General features: G+C 39.9%; 2 protein-coding genes across 3 annotated transcripts; one reads left to right on the forward strand and one right to left on the reverse strand.

Moving 5' to 3' along the window:
• Positions 1-3,970: 3,970 nt before the first annotated feature.
• Positions 3,971-11,204, forward strand: LOC307249923 (uncharacterized protein). Its single transcript, XM_080026825.1, has 6 exons — positions 3,971-4,202; positions 4,461-4,535; positions 6,054-6,089; positions 6,352-6,513; positions 6,651-6,734; positions 8,182-11,204. Exons 1-6 carry the CDS (start codon positions 4,104-4,106, stop codon positions 8,683-8,685), a joined length of 960 nt encoding a protein of 319 aa, XP_079882951.1. The 5' UTR covers positions 3,971-4,103; the 3' UTR covers positions 8,686-11,204.
• Positions 11,205-11,525: 321 nt separating this feature from the next.
• On the reverse strand, positions 11,526-19,880 carry avil (advillin). 2 transcript variants are annotated; one of them, XM_080026387.1, is made up of 20 exons: positions 19,837-19,880; positions 19,515-19,615; positions 19,287-19,361; positions 18,888-19,084; positions 18,688-18,796; positions 18,489-18,599; positions 17,136-17,341; positions 16,947-17,025; positions 16,610-16,708; positions 16,075-16,228; positions 15,849-15,949; positions 15,060-15,197; positions 14,732-14,890; positions 14,402-14,581; positions 13,873-14,021; positions 13,642-13,786; positions 12,998-13,186; positions 12,839-12,907; positions 12,468-12,578; positions 11,526-11,766 (listed from the first exon to the last, which is right to left on the reverse strand). In XM_080026387.1, the coding sequence occupies exons 2-20, from the start codon at positions 19,572-19,574 to the stop codon at positions 11,653-11,655; spliced, it is 2,445 nt and encodes an 814-aa protein (XP_079882513.1). In that variant the 5' UTR covers positions 19,575-19,615; positions 19,837-19,880; the 3' UTR covers positions 11,526-11,652. The 2 variants fall into 2 exon arrangements, with proteins under 2 accessions (XP_079882513.1, XP_079882514.1); XM_080026388.1 differs by lacking the exon at positions 19,837-19,880 and having other exon boundaries at positions 19,515-19,631.
• Between the last annotated feature and the right edge of the window lie 1,545 nt (positions 19,881-21,425).

A 21,425-nucleotide genomic window follows, 5' to 3' on the forward strand; every position in this document is an offset into this window, starting at 1 on the left:
TCTCTCCGATGTGCGCCGCTCCTTGCCTTATACTGTCCAATCAGTGACATATGTATCTAATCCAATAAGATCACTCCGAAGTTGTTGTTTTTTTTGCTGCAGGAGATTTTGCAATAAATTATCAAAAAAAGAAAAAAAGAAAGAAAAAAAGTACGTCCCAGTGTTTCTCGGTATAGCCTATGGGCTGTTTGGATTGAAAGTTAACAAATTAAATGTCTGAAGAATGCATAGTCCTCTCACATGTAGGCTAGTATAATGGTTGTTTTGGGGGTCTTCTGTACAATTTAGTCCAAGGAGGTGTGTGAATGTTCAGAAGTGTCACTGAAAAATGTGCAAGTGCGGTCAAAAAGGGGCTCTTTATATATCTCAGCTGCCCGGTGTCGTAATCCGTCTCCATTGGCTAAGATTGCAACAAAAGGCTTTTAGGTCTGTCACCAAGTCAAGAGGGACAGAGCGAAGGGAGGGTGCGCGCACTGTTATGAGAGTATAAATGTTTTTACAGTGCACAAACAATGCCTCACATTAGAGATATAGCCCAATTAGGTTATTAAGGTGATGACATAAAGTGTGGCTCAACGTGCCTGTTGTTATAAATGGTTTATTATGGTGTAAATTAGAAAGAAGAAAAAGCTTCATGGATCCCTCCCGAATTCTCCGCAGCATCTCCTAAATATCTCTCTCACACACACACACACACACACACACACACACACACACACACACACACACACACACACACACACACACACACACACACACACACACACACACACACACACACACACACACACACACACACACACTGTGAATTTTTAATAAGAAAACCAGTGACGAGAAATATGCACGTGCAGACCTTTCAAACGCTTAAATTAGAAACGCAGATGATAGAAGTTTTACGAGCTTGTCCGATGCAAACTGAGCGTCAAAGTAGCAGTGTGAAACAGTAAAGTAATAACTGGCGTCTTCATTTAAAATCAACGGCAGTAAAATGCACAAAAGTGATACACCTTTTTTTAATAGTAAAATTATGTTTAAATAACGTTTATTCATACTAATATTAATTGATTGAAGTAACGCATAAGCAGCAGGTCTGCACTGTTGTTATGAATATAGACTGTTTCATATTTATAGGCATTCATTCACATTCAATACTTATTTGTATAGCTGGTATATGCATTATGATGTAATGAAAGTTGTCTCTATGAATGATGGTATAATTTTAAGTCCTCTGCACATTTGATCTACACGCCCAAAGTTTGTCAAAATGTCATATGAACTGATTCGAATGAAGCTTCAACCACAAACCATGAACAGATACTGTATTTGTGAGTGTGTACAAGCTGAATAAAAGTTGTGATATTTCTGAAACAGATACATGTACAAATTGTACTTCCTAGGGTAATGAGTTCCCTGCTCTCCTGAGGCATCACTGACCCACTAGTGACATCTGCTGGAGGAAAACACAGCTGCACATTAGGGTTCACTAACTAGCTTCCATGAGTGGGCTCCGTCTGTCACTTCTTATTGTGGAAACAGAGCTCTCTAACTGAAAAAGTGTGGGCATATGTTTGTATTAAAACTGTATTGTTCAAATCCTGATGTGTCTGACAACTAAACTGCAGCAAATTAACGAGGATTGTGCATTAGTGCCTTAGAAAACGAATCCTGAGTGTGTGGTCAAACATTCATTCATAGCAAACACTGCTGATGCTGTTTACTCACATGCCCTTCTCTTGTGTGCAGAAAAGTCATAAATGTTTACCCTCAGTCCAGTTTAATGGCACAAAGGAATCTCTCAACGCCTGCAACAATAATCGCTTCACATTTTTCAATACTGCTGACCTGAAACTTTTTCAGAAATCAAATATGGTTTGAAATTAAAGTGAGTTAACAGCATTCTTCAAATGTAATGGATCAAAAGCATAATAAATGAGTCCATTCTCTATTGTATTTGGGCCAAAGCAGTGGTTGCATCATGTTTCTGCTCAGTGTGTTTGTAGGTTTTGTATGTTTATATATGCAGATGGAATGTAAATTCCATTCCATTCCATCTCATTGCCATTGCAATCTCCCAACACAACAGCTCTCCCACCAAACATAAAACGGTAACTTAAACTGCAGCATGGTTGAAAAAAACTGTCCAGTATCAAGTGAAACATGAATATCTAACATAAACTAACAACAGAAACTTTTTAAGATTTTAAGTAACATATCAGTCTCACTCACCAGAAACAACAATCTTCAGCACTGTAAGTTGTTATTATCCCTGTAGGCCAGTGAAAGCAGCATCAACCTGTAAGAGCAGTTTTACATTTTGGGAAATGTGCTTGAACACTTTCTTGCACCAAGTTATAAGATTCAATGCTATCTATTATAGTATGGTTGCAGTGCATAAACACATTATTAAAAGGCTTAAAAAACATAAGCACTGGTCTACAGAGAAGATATGGCATGGTTTGGGTCCACATGTCCACATCTAATGAAACATTTCTATCCTGATGTGAGCTGTCTCTTCCAGGATCACAGACTGGTTTGAGGAGTAAAACGATGTGAATCATATGTTATGGCCTTCGCTGTCACCCAATTGAGCAACTATGGTAGATTATGTTAGAGTGCCCCCTCTTACACCTTCATCTAACGAGGGAATATCTTTGGGAGGAATGATGTCCATCCCCTCGGTAGAGTTACAGAGACTTGGAGAATCAATGCCAAGAAGCATTGCAGCTGTTCTGGCAGCACAATGTGTCCAACACCTTACTGAGACACATTATCTTTGTTTTTCCTTAAATGTGTCTATGTATGATCTAAATCAATTAAATGATATAAAGTATATAAAAACGGTTGTAAGCCGCATCATGATTGCAGCCAGGATCAATGTTTCTCTCAGCATTTTATGCACACACTCTTTCAACTCATTGATACTCATTCTCCTATACTGGGGATCTGTAGGCTATAAATGCTTAATTTATCTAATCTGTTAGACAGGAGCGGACTCTGTCACTGAGGCCTGTAAGCTCCAACTCTACTTGTAGACCAAATACTCACCACGATGAGCCAATCTGTCACATTCTCCCCAGAAAGGAAAGCCCCATGTTTAAGTGTTGACCAGCAGTCCAATGGTGTGTTGGTGAGATGATGATGCTATGAGACAAAGAGAGAGAGCTTGTTTTGACATGTCACAATAGGAAAAACCCAGGTCTAGGCTATATGATGACCATAAAGAACAATTCCATTTAGCTGATTCAGTTTCAGGGTCCTTGAATTGGGCAATTGCCGCTTCACTGACACACTGTCATGACATGGACATTGCTATAGATCAGGGCAGTCGATAATGTTATTTGACACCTGTGCCTTTTCTGTTACGAAAAGTAAAAATGTCTGCTTGGAAAAGTAGCCTATCAAATAGACCGTATAATTTATCAAATAACCTTTCAAGATGACAGAGGTTATATTTTACAGTTTGTTCTCATCCTTAGGCTATGGCCTACATGGAATAGGAAAGCATAGGCCTACTTGTATAGACCTTCCCCCTCTTATTCAGGTAGGCCTATCAATGAGGTGTTTGACGAAATATTTTGGTTAAACAAAGTCCTTTATGTTGTGTGATTTGTATTTGCAATAAAGTGTGTCAACAACTGCTTATTGTAGCCTACCCACTTTCCCTAAACTTCCCTTGTCTGGCCTAGTCTACTCTATGTCACGCTCACCTGAAACAACTTGGTGGACCTTGTTGTTTTTAGAGACGACTTTACATGTAGGGCTTAACTTGCCACGCGCAATGGATCTGAAGCTTAAAACAATCAAACACACTTTAGATGCATAGTCATTTTTGCATTATCCACACACTACCAAACACGACTCGTGTCTCCTTTGAAAGGCTGAACTTCGACTCCTATTTGGCTGTGGGCGGAGTGAGGGCGGCTGGTAAATACAGTTTGGTCCCCGCGGCTTTCCGTAGTTGACGGCCTGGGCGTCGGCAGCACACTCAGCTGCTGCTAGGTGCGTAGGAATCAAACAACACCAAACACCACTTCACTCGGAGAAGCTCGGAGGAGGATCTTACATAAAGGAAAACTTAATATAAACCTAGAAAAAGGGGGACAATGCATTCAGTTACTTTGGACAGCAGCGGTTCGCCAAGGAAACGGACGTTTTCTCGAGGTCTGAGTGAAGATGAGTCTCTCCGCAGCATAATAAAAGAGGTCAGGAATCACGTTTAATTTATGGTGTTACCAGTAGGCTATTTGTTAAGCTAACGTTACGGCTGTGTTCTGGAGTTATTTAACATTAAAAGCTAGAAAATATCCCCAGCTTGAACTGCATCCATTTTGTTCACTGTTAAAGGCTCAACCGACTGGTCTTTGTCAAGGCTGTGTCTTCACTTCCCCATTGTGTTCTCTCTGCCTGGGTTTGGCACTACCTGAACCTGAGTGAGTGGGTTTGTTTGTCTCTCTAAACAGGCTGACAGCTCGTCCAGGCGTGTGACACGGAGTGACAGCAGGGCGGGCACACTGAAGAGGAGGACCGACAGCCAGGTAATTGAACCTGGGACAGACTCAGTTTGTGTCTCGTGTCATTATAATTAGGCCTACAATATAATTAACCAGGAAGTTTACTCACTCGCTATGCTTAACTACCACAGGTTAGGGACTTGGGTATTTGCAACACTTATCCTCTCTTTGCACACCATTTTATTTATTATTTTGTATATGAGCTGTTAACAGTCAAATCAAAAAGTGATTGTTTTACGTTTAGGTTTAACCATTTATTTTTCTCACAAAAAAGCAACAACATGAGAATGTTAGAAAGGGGGGGGGGGGGGGGGAATACATTGTGCGGCAGAATTGTATTCTTTCTTCTTTCCAGCCATAGCTCAACCTCCCTGAGCTATGATAGTAAGATGCTGCAAACGTATTGTTTTAGCACATTGGTAATAGCCTAACCTCATAACATGACAGCAGAATTATTTCAATACTTCAAGTGGATTTTAGTGATGGTGATTCTCCTGTACTTCAATTGAAATGAACTTTTTCTAATGTGTTGTAATGGTGCTTCATAATCTAAAAACATCATGTTCGACTGCTGTACTTAGATAACGTAAACTGGAGGTACCTCTCGATATACAGCTTCATATTTGTTTCATGTCTAGTATCACAAAGACATTTTTTAAATGTTCCAAACTTGCATTGAGTGAACTCTTTGGGCCAGAGTGTGTTTCATTCAGGATGTTCAACAGCTTAAAAAATTGATTTCTCATCCTTGAGTATTTCTCTTTTGTTTTTCTGAATTTAACACTTCCGAGGTAAACCACTGTGGCAGAGGCAACACGCCTGAAATACATAAATATTCGTGAGTCTGTGTTGCACTAAAAATGTTGTGACCTATCTTGTTCTATGGCCTGATGAGGAAGGTCAGACATATTTACCTTGCAAATGTTTTATCATTCTTAATCACCAGTGGTGACTCATGACTAAAAAATCTGGGAGGAGGCAACTGACTGTCATATTTTACATTAGCGGACTACTAGAGAAACACATTTTATTCATTATATACTAAAAGCCATTTACTATTTTATTTTATATTTAGATCTCTCTCTTAAAAAATAGCTGAGGAACTTCCTTCTCTACCTCAGTTGACAAACCTCCTCTGTTATCACATACTGTGTTTTCAGAGCTGTTATCAGACATTGTGCCTCCATCACACAGTCTTAAGATAAGGTCACAAAATGAGATTTTCTCAGCATACTAAAGTCTGTGACCTATATACAACAGTTTCTCCTACCACGAATAACCCAATCTCATTACTGGAAACTCCATTTTTGTTAACAGCTGTTTTTTTTTAAATAATCTGAGAAAGTGTGATTTTAAAAAACAAGTGTAAATGAGAGGACCAAGGATCCTATAAGGACTTTTGGAAATGTTTGTCTCTATTTAACTTTATGCACAAATGCTTTCAATAAAAAAAAAGTAGACTAGTCTTTAGTTAACTTAATATGAAGGAATCATTACTATTTATACATTAACTTTTGTTTTCCTTCCCCCCCATCTGTCCAGAGTGAGCAGGATCTCTTCATGGGACACACAGAAATGGTGAATATTTTTTACTTTAATTCTAATCACAATTATTATTAGACTATGTAAAGCATGGTTCACAGTCCAGTCAGGTCTGAAACATTACTGCAGTGATACATATTCCATTACACATGGAAAGATGAGGCTTCCCACTGATGCCTCTGAGAGCTGGCTTAACATTTGCCCACCCACTGACTGCCATGCGCTCCCCTAAAGTTGCCCACTGTGTGTGTGTGTGTGTGCGTGTGCGCGCTCGGTGTGTGTGTGCGCGTGTGTATAGCTGGAGCTGCAGACCAGCTATGACGAGGTGGTGCAGGAGCTGCGTGGGCTGGAAGTGGAGCGAGAGACTCTGTTGTTCCAGGTGGACGTATTGCAGGACACACTGGAGAGTGTAGAGGAGCTGCTGGCTGAGGCCCAGAGGGAGGCTGGACAGGCTAGTTCGGTACGCCCAGGCTCACATAAAAAACAATTTTTTTCTAGTTGGAATGTTGTATTTCTTTCTTGTCGTAACAAAGTATGACACACCAACAAGCTGCCAGTCATCTGGTTTTATTCACTGTTTCTCTATGCTATCTGTAGGAGCTGGAACGAGAGAAGGAAGCCAAAAGGAAGCTGGAGAGCATGGTCAATTCTCTGATGCAAGAGGTGGAGAGATTAAATGAGGTAAATGTGAGATTTAAAAGGAGAGTATTACATAACATTATAGAGGCTCTAGGGGTTGGGCGATGTTGCCCATAGCCACAATGTCCTTTCACAAACTTGTCTGATCGCTGATGCCGATCCCATCAGGAGAAGAGGGGGGTGGTGGACGTGAGCTACTGTACTAATCATGGAACACATGAATTGTGTTTGGTTACAATGTTTATTTATTTATATTTAACTGCTCCACCTTCAGTTTCCCTTTCGGTTCATCTCCGTCTCAAACAGCTGATCGGCTCCACGGAGCTGACCGCAGGAGTCAGTCTAAAGTCAGATGATCACTTAGAAGTCAAAAAGCAAAATTATAAAATAAAGCTCTCTGTGCCTCTCTATCTGTCTGCCTGTCTTTCTCTCTCCACTACAAACTCATAGGCCTTTCACACCAAAATGAACCAAGAGTCAGTTCCAGGCTGGTGTTGGGGTCAGTTCAAAACTGGTTACAGCCTTATCCCAGTTATGAACCGGTTGGTTTCACATCGACCGGAGACGGCCATGGAGCCGGCAAGAGAGCAACGTCATGACGTCACTGTAAACGTGTGTGTACGTCACCCGACGCCGCTGCTCTTGTGGCTAACGCTAAAGCTACCGCTAGCTTTAAGCACAACAACAGCGGCGAATACGTCTTATTTTTACACTTGTTGGCTCTCGCTTTGCTTTCTTAAGCAAACAGGACCCATACAGCGTATTCTCGCCGGTCAATTTGATCGCTACGTTCGGTAATTATGTTATGTTTACGTCTCGTAGTAGCGGTGTTTTTAAATATGGCGGGCATGAGGTTTGAGTTGCTCTGGTTGGTCAGGATAATCCCTCCCCCAACCGTTCGCGCAAGCAGTTCTTATCAAACCCCGCTCAATCCTGGGGTATGAGTTCCCCCGGTTTTTACGGCCCGGAGCAGGCTCTCTGGCGGTGTGAAACCAAAACACTGGCTCTAACTCCGAACAAGCCCAGAACTAGCTCCGATTTTGCGGCGGTGTGAAAGGCCTATCAGTCACTCCAACAGCATAGGCCTAAAAACAAAAAGAAAGAAAACTCCCTGATCGTTTTTTTTTTTAAATGTGTAAGGATGTAGAAGGAAATGAAAGCTGTTTCATAACAGTTTGTGGAATGTGACCCCTTGTCATTGAATGGTAATAATGGAGTAAGTCAATTTTTGTTTTAAGCTTGTGTTAACCTTTCTCTGCAATCTTGTCCTTATAACTAACTTAATCTCTGGCTATGGCAGTCCATCATGTACTGTAATACACTCGGTGAATTCTAATCTGTTCACTTGAAAAAGTCCAGTATTAAATCTGAGCAACAAAAAAATTCACATTTAGTTTTAGATGGACAAAATACCATGACTAAATGGCTTCAAATGCAGCTTCATATTTTTTTTATCTGAAAGGACATTTCACTTATTTTCTCTTTGCAGGAAAGCAATAACAAACCATCTGCTCTAGCGGACACACACAGGAATGTGGACGAGGAAACGGCACAAGGACACCAAACGAAAAATGATGTCACGGATCTAACCAGCGATGAACGCAGGGCGACGGAGGAGGAAGTGGGACAGAGCGACGAGGCAGACGAGGAAGGAAGCCTCCTGACAAAGGTGCGGAAGATGGTCATCACAGCCTCGGGCCACATACCCTCTCTCTCACTGCACAACCCAGGCTCTGAAGACGGGGTCCTGCTGAGGCCCTGTGGAAACGGCCTTGAGGACGGACCGGACACGAACGACTCCGACAGCATAAGTGCCTACGAAGACGCCTGTGCCGAGACCCCAGAGCTGGACAGGATCTTCTCGGGGGAAGCCGACACTATGGAGCTGCCTGACGATTTAGAAAGTAAAGAGGGAGCTTTGACCAACAGCTGCCAGCTCACTGACGGCGTGACCGAAGAATCCAAAAACCCTGACCAGTGTGTCGTGTGTTAACTGATCTGTTTATTATGTCACTGGGCTAAATGTTGTTATTGATGATTTGGTTTAATTCAAGAGCGCTTTAATTTGAAGTTTACGTACCTCTGATAGTTATGTTGTGCTAACAATAACCGCCAATGAGCAGTCAATCAATTAGACGATCACATTTAATGACATCTAGTCACCATCTAGTTTGAAATTTAATTGACCATATTTTGTAAATTTTCAAGTATAAAAATCAAACATTTGCTGGTTTCAGTCACTACAGCTTTACTTTGTTATATCTAATGGTGAAAGAAATATCTGTGGAAACAATACGTCACTTTGGTATTTGGGAAATTAATTATAATTTTTTCACATTGTTTTGACATTAAATAAACGGCAGCTTAATCTATAATAAAAATGATAAGTTGTAAAACACTGTAGTAAGCCGTACGTTTCAGCTTTAAATTCACAATGAAGGAACTCAGGATCCCCCATAGTCTACTTGCAGGAATTCACTAATGACTATTTTATATTATTTTCCAACAAGTTCTTTAAAATCTTAACATCTTTCTTTTGTTGTGTTTTAATACGTTGATAGACATGGAAACACACCATGCTGCTTTGACCGTTGAACTCTTGGGTAATCTTTCTATCAGATTTGTCCGTATACCAACATCTGCCAGATTTCACTTGTATACAAAACACAGTGAGCTCTGTAAGTATTTGGACTGCAGCTGTTTTGGCCCAAATCATAACACAGAAGTCTGGAATTTAAAGGAGCAGCAGCTGACTGTGTTTTTAAAAAGATATTTGATCTGGCTTTGTGTTTGATGTCAGTGTTTTGGAGCTCAGATCAGATACTGACGATCACAACTGTTATTAAGGTTAAAGGATACAGATTTGTTTTAAGTAAGGGAAAATGTCATCTGTGTACTGCCTTGCCAATTTTCAACGATTTTCATCTTTAACCTTTCATATGAATTTAAGGAAATTGATTTGGCTGCAATTGCACTTTTAAAAAGTTATTGTATTGTGGCATAAACTTGTCGGATTACATTGGATAAACTTTCCCTTTATGACCAAACACGTCAGCGAGAAATGCTCAGCTGACCTACCGGCTGCATCCTCTCTGCTTGCACAGCCATACTGTACGTTTGCACATTTGCAGTGAAACTCGCTGAAATTAGTGTCTTGGGATGTCTCTGATTGCTGTACACGTTTTGTATTTAATCGCACATTTTTAATTTTTATGTTTATTTTATAAAATGTTTCATTTCCTATCTTTCACCTCATTTGAGATAGTTTGCATGAGCAACAAAGAATGTACTGTTCATGGATTTCCTAACTGCACATGCATCAATCAGTCATTTATTAGTACTTTTGCATGCAGTACTTTCAAAAAGATATTTATCAATTCTTAATGCTATGTCATTTAATGGGAAAATGGGTGTTAAAGGGATTTTCAAATTTTGTTTACAAAAGTTTGATTATGTCGTGCCCTGGTTTTTAAGGTGTATATTAAGCTATAACAATTATTAGGTTTAATAATTCAGGTTTGAGGGAACATATCTTGTGACAGTTACATTTTGAAACTAAAGATCACACATTGGATGACGGAATCAGTCAATACAAAAAAATATGAACTGTCTAGAAGTTTTAGATAAAAGGTTTACAGTTAATGTATTTAGCTGCATATCATTCAGTGGGTTCAGGCAACCTCTTAATGTTTGCATTGACTCATTTGTCTTTTGATTTACTCATATCACACAGTCTGTTTCAACATGATGCTGGTTCACAATACTCTAGATAATATTATCTGTTGTGCTAGCTGCCATTATGCACCAATCATTGGAGAGACAAAGAGACTTTTTGGTTTGTTTGTCTTTTTCCTTACAGACAAAATGGGCCGATAGGAGGTTACTGCTACTGTTTTATTGTTACTGTAGTGCTGTGTGGTGGCCATTTGTAACCAATGTTATTCAGACATTTCTACACCAACATCTACAATCGTTATTTATGTTGTCGTCGTCAACAATTCATTTTATGTCCTATCAGGTGAAAGGATTTGTTGTAACAAAATAGTTAAGTTACATCATGCTGACTACCTAACGTACAATATCACTGGCGCTGTTTGGCACTTTGTACGGAAGACCAGAACGGCCGTACGTACTTGGAAATATTTCTTGGTAAAGAACTTTATAATCTTGTGATCTTGAGAAAATGGCCTTTTGTTTTTCTTGTGATCACTGGTTTATTAACAGGTTATCAAGTGATAGCTTAATTAAAGAAGAAATGGCTAGCACTGCCAATTTCTGCTTCCGTAAATTTGAGCAGACAGCAGTGAGTTTTCTTTATCAAGTAATCAAATTGTTCATTTTCTCACAACAATGCAGATAAATATGTTCTTACTGTTTTTGATGATGGGCCTAGATACTGTATGCTTCTTGTATGCTGTATTTCCTCAGCTTTGTATTAAATGTTCAGATGTAAATCACATGAATTTATACTTGTAACTGAAATGACATTCCAAGCATATCTAAATAAAAGGATTGAATAATGCTGAGGATGATTTGTTTTTTATGCTTTGACAGTTTATAGGAGAAGTCCACCAGAAATAGTGTTCTTTATTTTGGCCTGAAATGTCATAACATATTTTGTCCAGTAGATGGCAAAGTAGACATTTATTTAAATGGGAAATCAGAGCCTCCTTACATTTGATTTGCTGTTTGTGAGTGAACTTAAAGTTAATAGATGTAACATAAATGTCTTTCATTGTGCTTTGTGATTTTGATGAAGGAGACAGATACATTTTAAATATTTAATGATTTTTTTTTCAACAAATGTTTGAATGAGAATGAAAACCACGGGATAAAAAGACTTAAAAATAAAAGTTAACAGGTTAACAGAGAGATTGTGCTTAAGTGAAAAGTCATTAAAGGCAAGGGACACACAGTGATATCTGCCTTTGTAGCTCATTTAAATAAAGAAAAAATATGATCAGAACATCCCCTTTTCTTTCTTCATGCTCAGTTGTTTCCACTGCGGCAGGTTTGCGAAGTCATCTTTGGTGATCCCAAACACATCGCTGAAGTCCGGGTCAGAGAGGTGTTTCTGAAAACAAGGCAAACCAAATGAGTAACATGCCGTTTCCTTTTGCTTGAGATGGTGAGGAGTGCATGCTCTGCAAGGTAAAGATGTGTAGTAGCAAAGCACCATGGTAACAACAAGGCTTCACAAACAATGGTGAGTGGTTAACAGTGTAGGGAACACATAATAAATAATCAGCTGTGCATGAATCATTATAAACTGGATTAAACAATGTACAGGATTATACAAATTTAAAAAAATGGAATGAATGGTAGAGTTTCTGTATTATGAGTCCATCATTTTCTAGGATGTTTCTTAGAACTATGTCATTTCATACAATGTATAAGGAAAATAGAGACAGCAGGTCGCTTTTGCATGTGACATGCAAAACTTTGAATTGTGATGTACACAAATATATATAAATATACAGGAATGATTCATATATTTTGGGTTAAAATAGAGCTATTGTAAATTAAATAATATAGTGCCAGTTTTGTAAATTGGATTTGAATGTATGTTCAGTTTTCAATAAAGTAGTTATTTTGTTTTATAAAATGATAACATTTCCAGCTGTCCATCAAGGTTTTATTTTTCAGTTGGATCATTCAAAAGAAAGAACTGTTCCACAGTGCAGAGGTCACCGACATGGCTGCTTGCTGAAGGTGCCTTATCGGGCTCACACCATAGGCTCACACCATAGGCCCACACCATAGGCCCACACATACCTCCTTCATGGTCGGGTCTACGCCTTCAGGCAGCTCGCTGGTGTTCTTGTTGAGCAATGCTTCAGGTGGAAAAGACTCAAAGCTTTTCTCACTTTCAACACAGATCTGCTCCTAGAAAGTCACATTAAGGATCTGGTTGAGATTCTTCATTTATGTCATTTTCGTCAATATATCACTTACTGCCGTGGCTTCAAATAGGCTCTAATAACACATTTTAAAGTTTTGATAGGAGGATGGTAGATAGGCACTAACATCAAAACTTTTTCCCAAATGTAGTTTGTGCATGAAGAAGAACAGTTGACCATTGTATTAGACAAACAACTATTTTGTTTGCCCCAGAAGAATGATAAAATAAAGAAGACTTTACATACAGCTGGAACATTCACAGGCAATGCTTCATCTCCCAACTCTTTCTTTAGCTCCTCGTAGCTCTTTCCTCCCTGAACGAAAAAAAAAAAAAAAAAGTTTCTTCACCCATCAATCATTTAACTTTTGATGCTTGACTTCATTTAAAGACCCAAACCACTCACACTCCATTTTGAGGGGTCCCAGGCCGTGAACCAACCGGTGAAGGTGGGCGGCTCAAATCCCTGCTTGATCAAGACGATGGAGGTGTCCGGGTCTCTGTCACCCGGGTGGGTGCCCAGGTACTCTTGAGTCGTGACCACTGCGTCTTTGCGCTCGACCGCATGGGCCTCTTTGCCGATCCAAAGGAACACCTGAGACCAATTACAAGAAAATACCATGATGAAAACCAAAAAATCTATGGTACATAGATAGATAGATAGATAGATAGATAGATTGATAGATAGATAGATAGATAGATAGATAGATAGATAGATAGATAGATAGATAGATAGATAGATAGATAGATAGATAGATAGATAGATAGATAGATAGATAGATAGATAGATAGATAGATAGATAGATAGATAGATAGATAGATAGATAGATAGATAGATAGATAGATAGATAGATAGATAGATAGATAGATAGATAGATAGATAGATAGATAGATAGATAGATAGATAGATAGATAGATAGATAGATAGATAGATAGATACGTTTTTCATCCCCTTGGGGAAATTCAGGTATCATGTATACATGTAGTAGCATGTAAACATTTATGTATTTAAGTTTTTGAATGTCCATTACACACAGTGGCGCCTCATACCTGGTCCCATGTGTCCAGTAGCATGACATCATCCTCGTTGAGGTCTTCCTGAGTGAACTGTGTTACCTCCATCACAATAAAACGGCCCGTCTTATTGGAGCATTCAAACAAGCGTGGCTGGTGGTCTGGAACCGTCTGCTGTAATCTGTCAACCACATATAAAATGTGAAGCATGTCATCAAGCTGAGGTGCAAATATTAGAAATTATATTTACGTCATGATCATCATCACCTCTTCCCGCTCGCATAGGGAGCTTGCCCCCCAAGCAACACCCAGAATTCAACGGGCTCCTGACCCTCTGCCACAGTCTCTTTCTGTGAGTGCTGGCTAATCACAGAGCTGACCTCTTTAGCCATGGCTCTCTCATCTCCACTCGATCCCTGGGAACAAAGAGTTGGTCACACACATGTCCCTGCTTTAGTAATTGGCAATAGTGACGACCCAACATTACACGCCATGAGTAATTTGTAAAACATCTCATTCAAAACCATGGATATTAAAACCCATGGATATTAAAGGCATACATTGTAATCCAGAACACTTTTTTGTCAAAATCAGCTCATATCTACTCACCATCCGCTACCTCTCCGTTATGTGTGCACCCACGAAAGTTGGGTGTTGTGTTTATACACAGTCACAGCTCTGTAAACGGCTATCTATTGCTATCTAATGCACATATTGTTCTAAATTGTCACTTTTTGCTGTTTTAGTTTAGTGAACTATCAGTTTTCTCTATGTGATTTTAACACTGTCTCTTTACCTTTCCACACCACAGATAGACTCCTGATTGGCTCTTTAGTAGAAACACGTCATTGGAGTTCAGAGAGGTGGCCAGTGCTGGAACCTCAATGGCTTTAGTGTTGGAGGGGTCAGACCCGTGGACCTGGAACAACCTTATTGGTGGTTCTGGCTCAGAAGATGCTTTTCTAGATGTGCCACCCTAACAGAAAAAAAACTAAAAGTATAAAACCATGCACACCTGCCAAAAATAACTTTCACACAGAGAATAATATTATTTTGGTGATTAGCCCAGTGAATAAATCAGCAGTGTTTCCAAATAAGTTATAATAAATGCAGCCTACAGTCGTACCTCAAAGATGACCATTTTCCCCTTGAAAACCGCCATAAAGTGCCTCGGTTCTTTGCCCATGGTTACTCTCACTTGAACTGGCTGACCACCGTACTTCTGATCCAAGTCAACAGCCTGAAATGCTGAGGCTGCAACTTCATCCTGTGTCGCATGACGCCCCTGAAATAAATAGTGATGAAGCAGTTTAATGTCATCGCATTATTTTCATCATATCAGACAAATACAAGCTGTGAAGGACGGACTTTGTTGGTGGAAACGTAATATTTCAGTGTATGGTCTCAAAGTATTATTATTACGTAAGACACTGGGTGTAATAGCAAATCCTCACCTGCCATATGTAGAGCAGGGAACACTTCTTGTTGTTGACCAGGTAAGTGTAGAGGATCAGGTAGCAGTCTCCTCCGTAGAAGTATCCGTACCATTGACGCTCCAAGGGCACAAGCTCCAGATTTTCAATTCTCCACACCTGGGCTCATCACACAGTAGAAGAAACACTGAATGACACATGGCCTGAAGTGCTTTACGTTTCAAACATACCACAGAGCAGAGCATGACCAACATTATTTTTCTGTTGTGGGTTTCAGAGTTTACATATCCGTTTACATTGTCTAGGCTGTGTATTAACACCAGATGTTTTTCAGCCCACACACAGTATGGAAAGGTATCGGATCATGAAGAGATATTCATTTAAAGAAAAAAGTGATTTTGACAACAAGATTTCTCCAGCACCGCTGACTGTGGGACATTTCAACTTGTCATAGTAGGAAAAGCACAGGTGTGAGAAATTAAATGAATGATGGCTGAATTCCATTTAGTTTCTTCAGTTTTAGGGTGCTGGTACCATTCATGTTGGCTTACTGTCACACTGTCATAATGAAGGCCCAATGGCTAATGGCTTGATTTAACACAGGATCATCTTTGTTAATGTTATTTAACATTAGAGTCCAACATTGGTACGATTGACATGTAAGCATGGTGATGTGTGTGATGGTATATGGTATATTAACACACTGGGCTAGCATGAAATGTTTTACTACTTGGTTAGTGGACCTATTGATACAGTCCATGACAGACTGATTCCCCTCAAAGTCAATTCAGGTGAAATTGTCAAACATACCTCCACTTCACCTGCGCCATTGTCCACCATTCGCTCCTGTGCAGCGACCTTTGGCATCCCATGCATCAGAGTGGCATCAAATTTCTCCTGTTTGATATGAGCTAAAGCAGAATAAAATAACAGAACCATCAATACACATTCATGCTTTTTTAAATATTCTTTCATATCAGAAGCAATATATCATTTTAGCCTGTTGTGTTTTTTGTGAACTTGAGAACACACTTACCCACATTCCCCCTTGTGTGCACTTTGCCCAGACCTTGAGTCTGGTCCTTCACAGTCCAACTCTGAAACAGCTGCTTAAAGAGAGCTGACTCTGCCCCGTCATTCACTGTCTCCACATTAGTAGTGGCGGGGTAGTTTTTGGCTTGGATGAACTCCTGTAAGAGCCGGTCAGAGAACAAACAAACGTTGGAAATCCTCTCAGTTTTCAGATTATTAGGCACAACTCTTTATATAACTAACAGTCAAATAAAACAATTCTGCAATAAGTCCAACAGTGACTTCATTCAATTGTGTTTCTTTTATTTTGTCTAGCAAATGTAATATCAATGGGAGAAGGTCCAACAGAAACACCTCTGTGCATAATGCAAAACAGTTCAGTGCACTTGAATCCACAACTCTGTAAAATTACATTCTTCAGAAAGATAGGAATGACTGCTGTTCTGTTCTTCCACTACATCACTTTCAGATAAGGCATTGGAGAGCATTCACACCTAAGCTGAGGATAGGTGTGTAGGTCTGACTGTAGAGTGACTCACCAAAGCTCTGCCAATAGCCGCCTGTCTTTCAGCTTTGTTGGCTTTCTTCCCCTTCCACACAAAGATCTTCGTCCCTCCTTGATCCAGGAAGTAGCAGTCCTAAATAGATCATTATATGACATAGGACTTTACATGAACACATCTCTTCGTTCCAGCAGTTAATAAACCATTTTAAAGTCACGCCCTTGAACTGCTTAAATGGACAAATACCAGTGTCAAAAGATTAAAGCCTTTTTTTTTACGGTTAAATATCAGAGGACTGGGTTTCAGAGGTATTGCAATGATCTTGATGTGGCCATGATACTGTCTGTGTATCCTTTATATTGCTCCAACTCACATCATGGTTGAGGAGATCCTGTACCAGCGGTCTGCTAGCCACTTCTGTGACCTTCATCTTGCCGTCAGCATCTGACACACTGCAAACAGAACAAATGTGAATAAAACAAACAACACTCAAACTCGACAAGGGTGGATCTTCATCTGATGATCATATGAAACTGTCTGTCTGGGTCTGGGAGCAGCTCACTGGTAAAGGGTCAGTTTTGACTTCTGTTCCTGTTCAGCGATTTGATCTGGAGCTCCGTCCTTCAGTGCAGAGGTTCTTTCTCCAAGAACACCGTTCAGGATCTCCATGCTTTGTGGAGAGCTGCTCTCCGCTTCACCCTCGATCACTCTGATCTCTGCCCGACCTCCTCTCTCTCTGTCTCTGATGTCTTTGGCCAACAACATGCCCTGAGAATCCGGAGTAGAAAAAACAGCACAATCCATAAAATCTCAGACCCCAAACTAATACTTACTACTACATTTTATTTTTTTTATTTTGGCTGTTCACATTATTCTTTAAATGTGGCCAATAACACATTTCACTGTGAACACTGTGGTCACATGAACAATAAGACATTACACTCAGCACACTGAGATATAAACAGAGATAACCATGGACTTCACTGAAGTCTGTGTTTACGGTTTCCTTTATAAGAAAATGATTAGTGGAAGGCAGGGAATTTGTGAGCAGATGATAACTAGAACAATGATGAGGAAAGACAGGCTGGGGATGATAAGATCATGGCATAAAAGGCTTCACAGAAACCTGTTTAAGCCAACAGTACATGATGTCAAGGGCTACTTTTAACCACATCTGTTGGGACTGATGCCGATCTACAATGACTCAAAAGTCCCATGAAGTCAGATATGACTGTTCAAACTAAGGTTGAATTATAAAATCTGTGTTGAATTTAGGACTTGTAAAGTTCTGATTCTTTGCGATTTATGCTGTTTGCACTGTCATGTAGAAAAAAACATATGTGAGTGTTAGGTCACAGATGGGGAATGGAAAGTCTAAGGAAACACTATACATTTGCATAATGGAAAATGTAGGATATAGATCTACGTTTTGGAGCTTTTTTTTTTTTTTTTTTTTTTTTTTTTTGAGCCCTTTATTTGGTTGGTCTTACACAGGTCTGAACTGTGCATGGTGGGATAATGAATCATTCAGAGCCTTTCTACAGGAAGAAGGAAATGAGCTTCGACTGTGCACTCCCAAAACTTTCCATGGAGGTTTAACTGTGATCCTTTAGATTTAACAAGGGCATAACGGAAAGCTGCCATCTAACTGGCAGACCTGTTTCAGGGCCTGCACCTCAAACTTATATCATGTACATCCAGATGCAATAATGCAAATAGAATAATCAACCTGAAAGCAGGTATTATCAGGTTCAGGCACCCATAGTAACTCAGGTGGCCTGAGAGGGGGAAAAAAGGGGTGAACAAGGCAAATAGTGAGCAGGATTGTCACGTAAGAGGAGCTTGTCATGCATGTTTCCATATGAATTTGAATAGTCTAAAAGCAACAACATACCCAAGCACCTACAAATCTTACTTTAAGCTTTTCCTGTCTGTTGCTCTTGGGTCCGTTCCATTGAACAATGGTCTTGCCAATGTCCAACAAAAAAACATCTCCCAGGTTGAAGCTCTTCCAGCTCATCTCCACCTGAAACAAATGTAAAACACACTCTTTGTACATGAAATCATCACTTCCCAAACTGTTATATAACCTCTGGAAAGAAAGCATGGCTCACCTCCTTTGCAATCACTCTCTTCTTGCCTTTGACGTGAAGCAGTCTCTTAACGTCATAGGTGTTGGTTTCAACGTGCCTCATGCCCGATGCAACTCCACCTTTCTTATAGCTTAAAACAAGACAGGATAAGGTTTTTTTTATGGTTTTGTTTCTTTTTAGTGCAAAAACTGGCCCAATACTGTACCAACATTTTAACTCACATAATTCCCTGTTTGAAGTAGCCCCTAAAGTCATCAGACTCATGGTTCTGAACCTCGCGGTGCTGGACCGGAGTGAAGCCCAAAAATTCATCCAGCTGTATGGTGTAAACAGCAGCTGCACCCTGCTCATCCTGAGTGGACTGTGAGCCGATCCAGTAGTGGATGTCATAACTCACAGAGCTGCTCACCTTCTGGGTCTGTAGAAACACAGGAGTGGAGGAACAGGGGATTGAGGGTTTTTATGATGTACTTAGCTTTTTGTCTCTACCTCAGTATATATAAAAAACACATTAAATATCTAAAGAGGAAAGTCTACAAATACAGTAGTGTGCTTCACTAAACAAACAAGCGGCCCCTGGCATCAGACACCAAAATGAATCACCCTTCTCTTAGACTTACAGACAGGAGTATGTAGCAGTCACCCTCATAAAAGTTTCCATAAGATTTCACAGGGAGTTGTACCAGCTCCAGTTTCTGTTGCATAGAGAAGAAGTTGTCCCATTTTACTTTTGTGTCCACAAAAAAAAACTGAATAGCAGACTTATTTATATACATTTTTTAATTATTATTATTTACATGAAACCGAACAACTAAATCCAAAATCACACAACTGAAACATCTAATTACCTCAATTCTCCAGATTATAATCCCATGGTTGTGAGTTACTGCTCTGAATGTGTATTCCATGTTGCTCAGATGCACTTAGTGTCCGTGGCACTGTTTGTTGCCTAGTTATTTTTTGTGGGAGAGGAAAGTCATTATGAAAATTCTAAAACGACTGCCAAATACATACAATTTCTACCTCAAGAAACCTAGTACAACACAAAGATCAAAGATCATATTTAGTCTCTTTTCTCTTGATAAACTACCCAAAAATAGGATTTACAGCCAATTGCAATACAGTAGAAACCTGCAGCGAGCTAATATATTATCATCAAAGAGTACATACCTGGTATTCTGGTTTGAAAACTTTCCTGTAGGGCTCTATGATCGTCCACCAGCTGATCTTGGATCTGATAGCAAAAGGCCACACAATCCCCTTCCCCCCCGGTGCCCCTCAAAGATTTGCCTGTGTTTGCATGTTTCAGGACCCATCACGGTGTCCTGCCCAATCACTGAGGACGACACAAAATCCTGTATGCAAATGTTCTGAAAAGATGGATTGACGCATATTCAAATGAACACACACACACACGCACTGATACTCACCATACCAGACCAACACATTAGCACCATTTATGGATATACCGTATGTACAGCTATGGTGGGTAGACATTCCTCTATCTATAACTGATAAGGCATAGCAGTCTTAATGAGCTGTCAAAGAAATGGTGTATTATAGCTTTACTCTGCGGACCTGCGATCACAGAGAAGGGTTTGCTTGGGGCCAAGTAGTGACAAGTCCTGACCACTCATTTACTTAATCTCTAAGACAGTTTTTAATTGTGAATAACAAATGTTGGTTGAGTGAACTCTTCCAGCTCTGCCTGTTATCATTCAACACAGAGGCATTACACAGGAACATTTTCATACACAGCTTACGAACACACACACACGCACGCACGCACACGCGCACACACACACACACACACTGGTTTGTTAGATCATCATCTTATGCTGGTTTTTACTTTTATCTATCTAGGTTGTTATAGCTACTTGTATTGTATGCCCTGTCTGACTAGTGTTTTGCTTTGTATATTTTTCACCTATAAACTCATGTAGTGTATTTTGTTATGACACATTCTAAGATTACTGTGGTGTATTATGTTACTATACATTTTATATTAAGGCCTATACTGCTACAGAGGAGACAAAGACAGTCAGCCTCATCTGGCAGGGGGCAAAGTCAGGGATGTCAGCTGCCTGAGTGAGGAAACCCTCAAGGCTGACCTGTAGATCATTCAAATTTCACACAAAGGTGACTGTCTTGTGAGTTAGTCAAAGACAGTCTGGCTAAGAGTTAACAGTAGTTTATTGACCCTGACCATCATCATCATCATCATCATCATCATCATCATCATCATCATCATCATCATCATCATCATCAGCATTGTCTTAAAAGTTGCTGAATCAGACTTCTTGGCCAACGTGACATATCGCCTCCAGGTGATGATTAAACTCAGATGTCCTCTAGGGGCCGGAGGACAACCTCTGACTCATTAGGGTGGAGCTGGTTAGGGTACACCAATTAGGTGTTAGGAGGAGCAGGGCGTACTGTCCTAAAGAACCAATCAGATCACTTAGATTGACAGGTTAAAACCAGCCACAATGCTGGAAAAGTTAGGTATTTTAGAATACAGGAACTTTTCATAGCTTTTGGTTTTATGCATGTACCTTTATTAGTTTTTTGGCTACAAACACTTTAACTTTTTATTGGCTTCGTTTTGACTGCAGGATTAGTTTTGTTGTAAATAAAAGAATTGTTCCTGAAGACCTCCTCATCTGCCTCAAACTGCGTCTTCTTTCATCAACCCACTACCAACGCCGTTTTTCTGAGTAAAGGCCGGAAAATATACTGCACTCACTCTCTTCTTCATG

This window comes from Ammodytes marinus, assembly GCF_949987685.1.
Source record: "Ammodytes marinus genome assembly, chromosome: 4".
Taxonomy (NCBI): domain Eukaryota; kingdom Metazoa; phylum Chordata; class Actinopteri; order Uranoscopiformes; family Ammodytidae; genus Ammodytes; species Ammodytes marinus.

Excerpts from the sequence above, each read along its gene's own strand:
- LOC307249923 (XM_080026825.1), top strand. The coding sequence starts at position 4,104 with ATGCATTCAGTTACTTTGGACAGCAGCGGTTCGCCAAGGAAACGGACG. Across the intron at positions 6,090-6,351 it reads TCATGGGACACACAGAAATG|CTGGAGCTGCAGACCAGCTA; the intron begins GTGAATATTTTT and ends GCGTGTGTATAG. Across the intron at positions 6,514-6,650 it reads AGGCTGGACAGGCTAGTTCG|GAGCTGGAACGAGAGAAGGA; the intron begins GTACGCCCAGGC and ends TGCTATCTGTAG.
- avil (XM_080026387.1), bottom strand. The coding sequence starts at position 19,574 with ATGGAATACACATTCAGAGCAGTAACTCACAACCATGGGATTATAATC. Across the intron at positions 18,797-18,887 it reads TACTTCAAACAGGGAATTAT|CTATAAGAAAGGTGGAGTTG; the intron begins GTGAGTTAAAAT and ends TCTTGTTTTAAG. Across the intron at positions 12,579-12,838 it reads TGCCTGTGAATGTTCCAGCT|GAGCAGATCTGTGTTGAAAG; the intron begins GTATGTAAAGTC and ends GTGACTTTCTAG.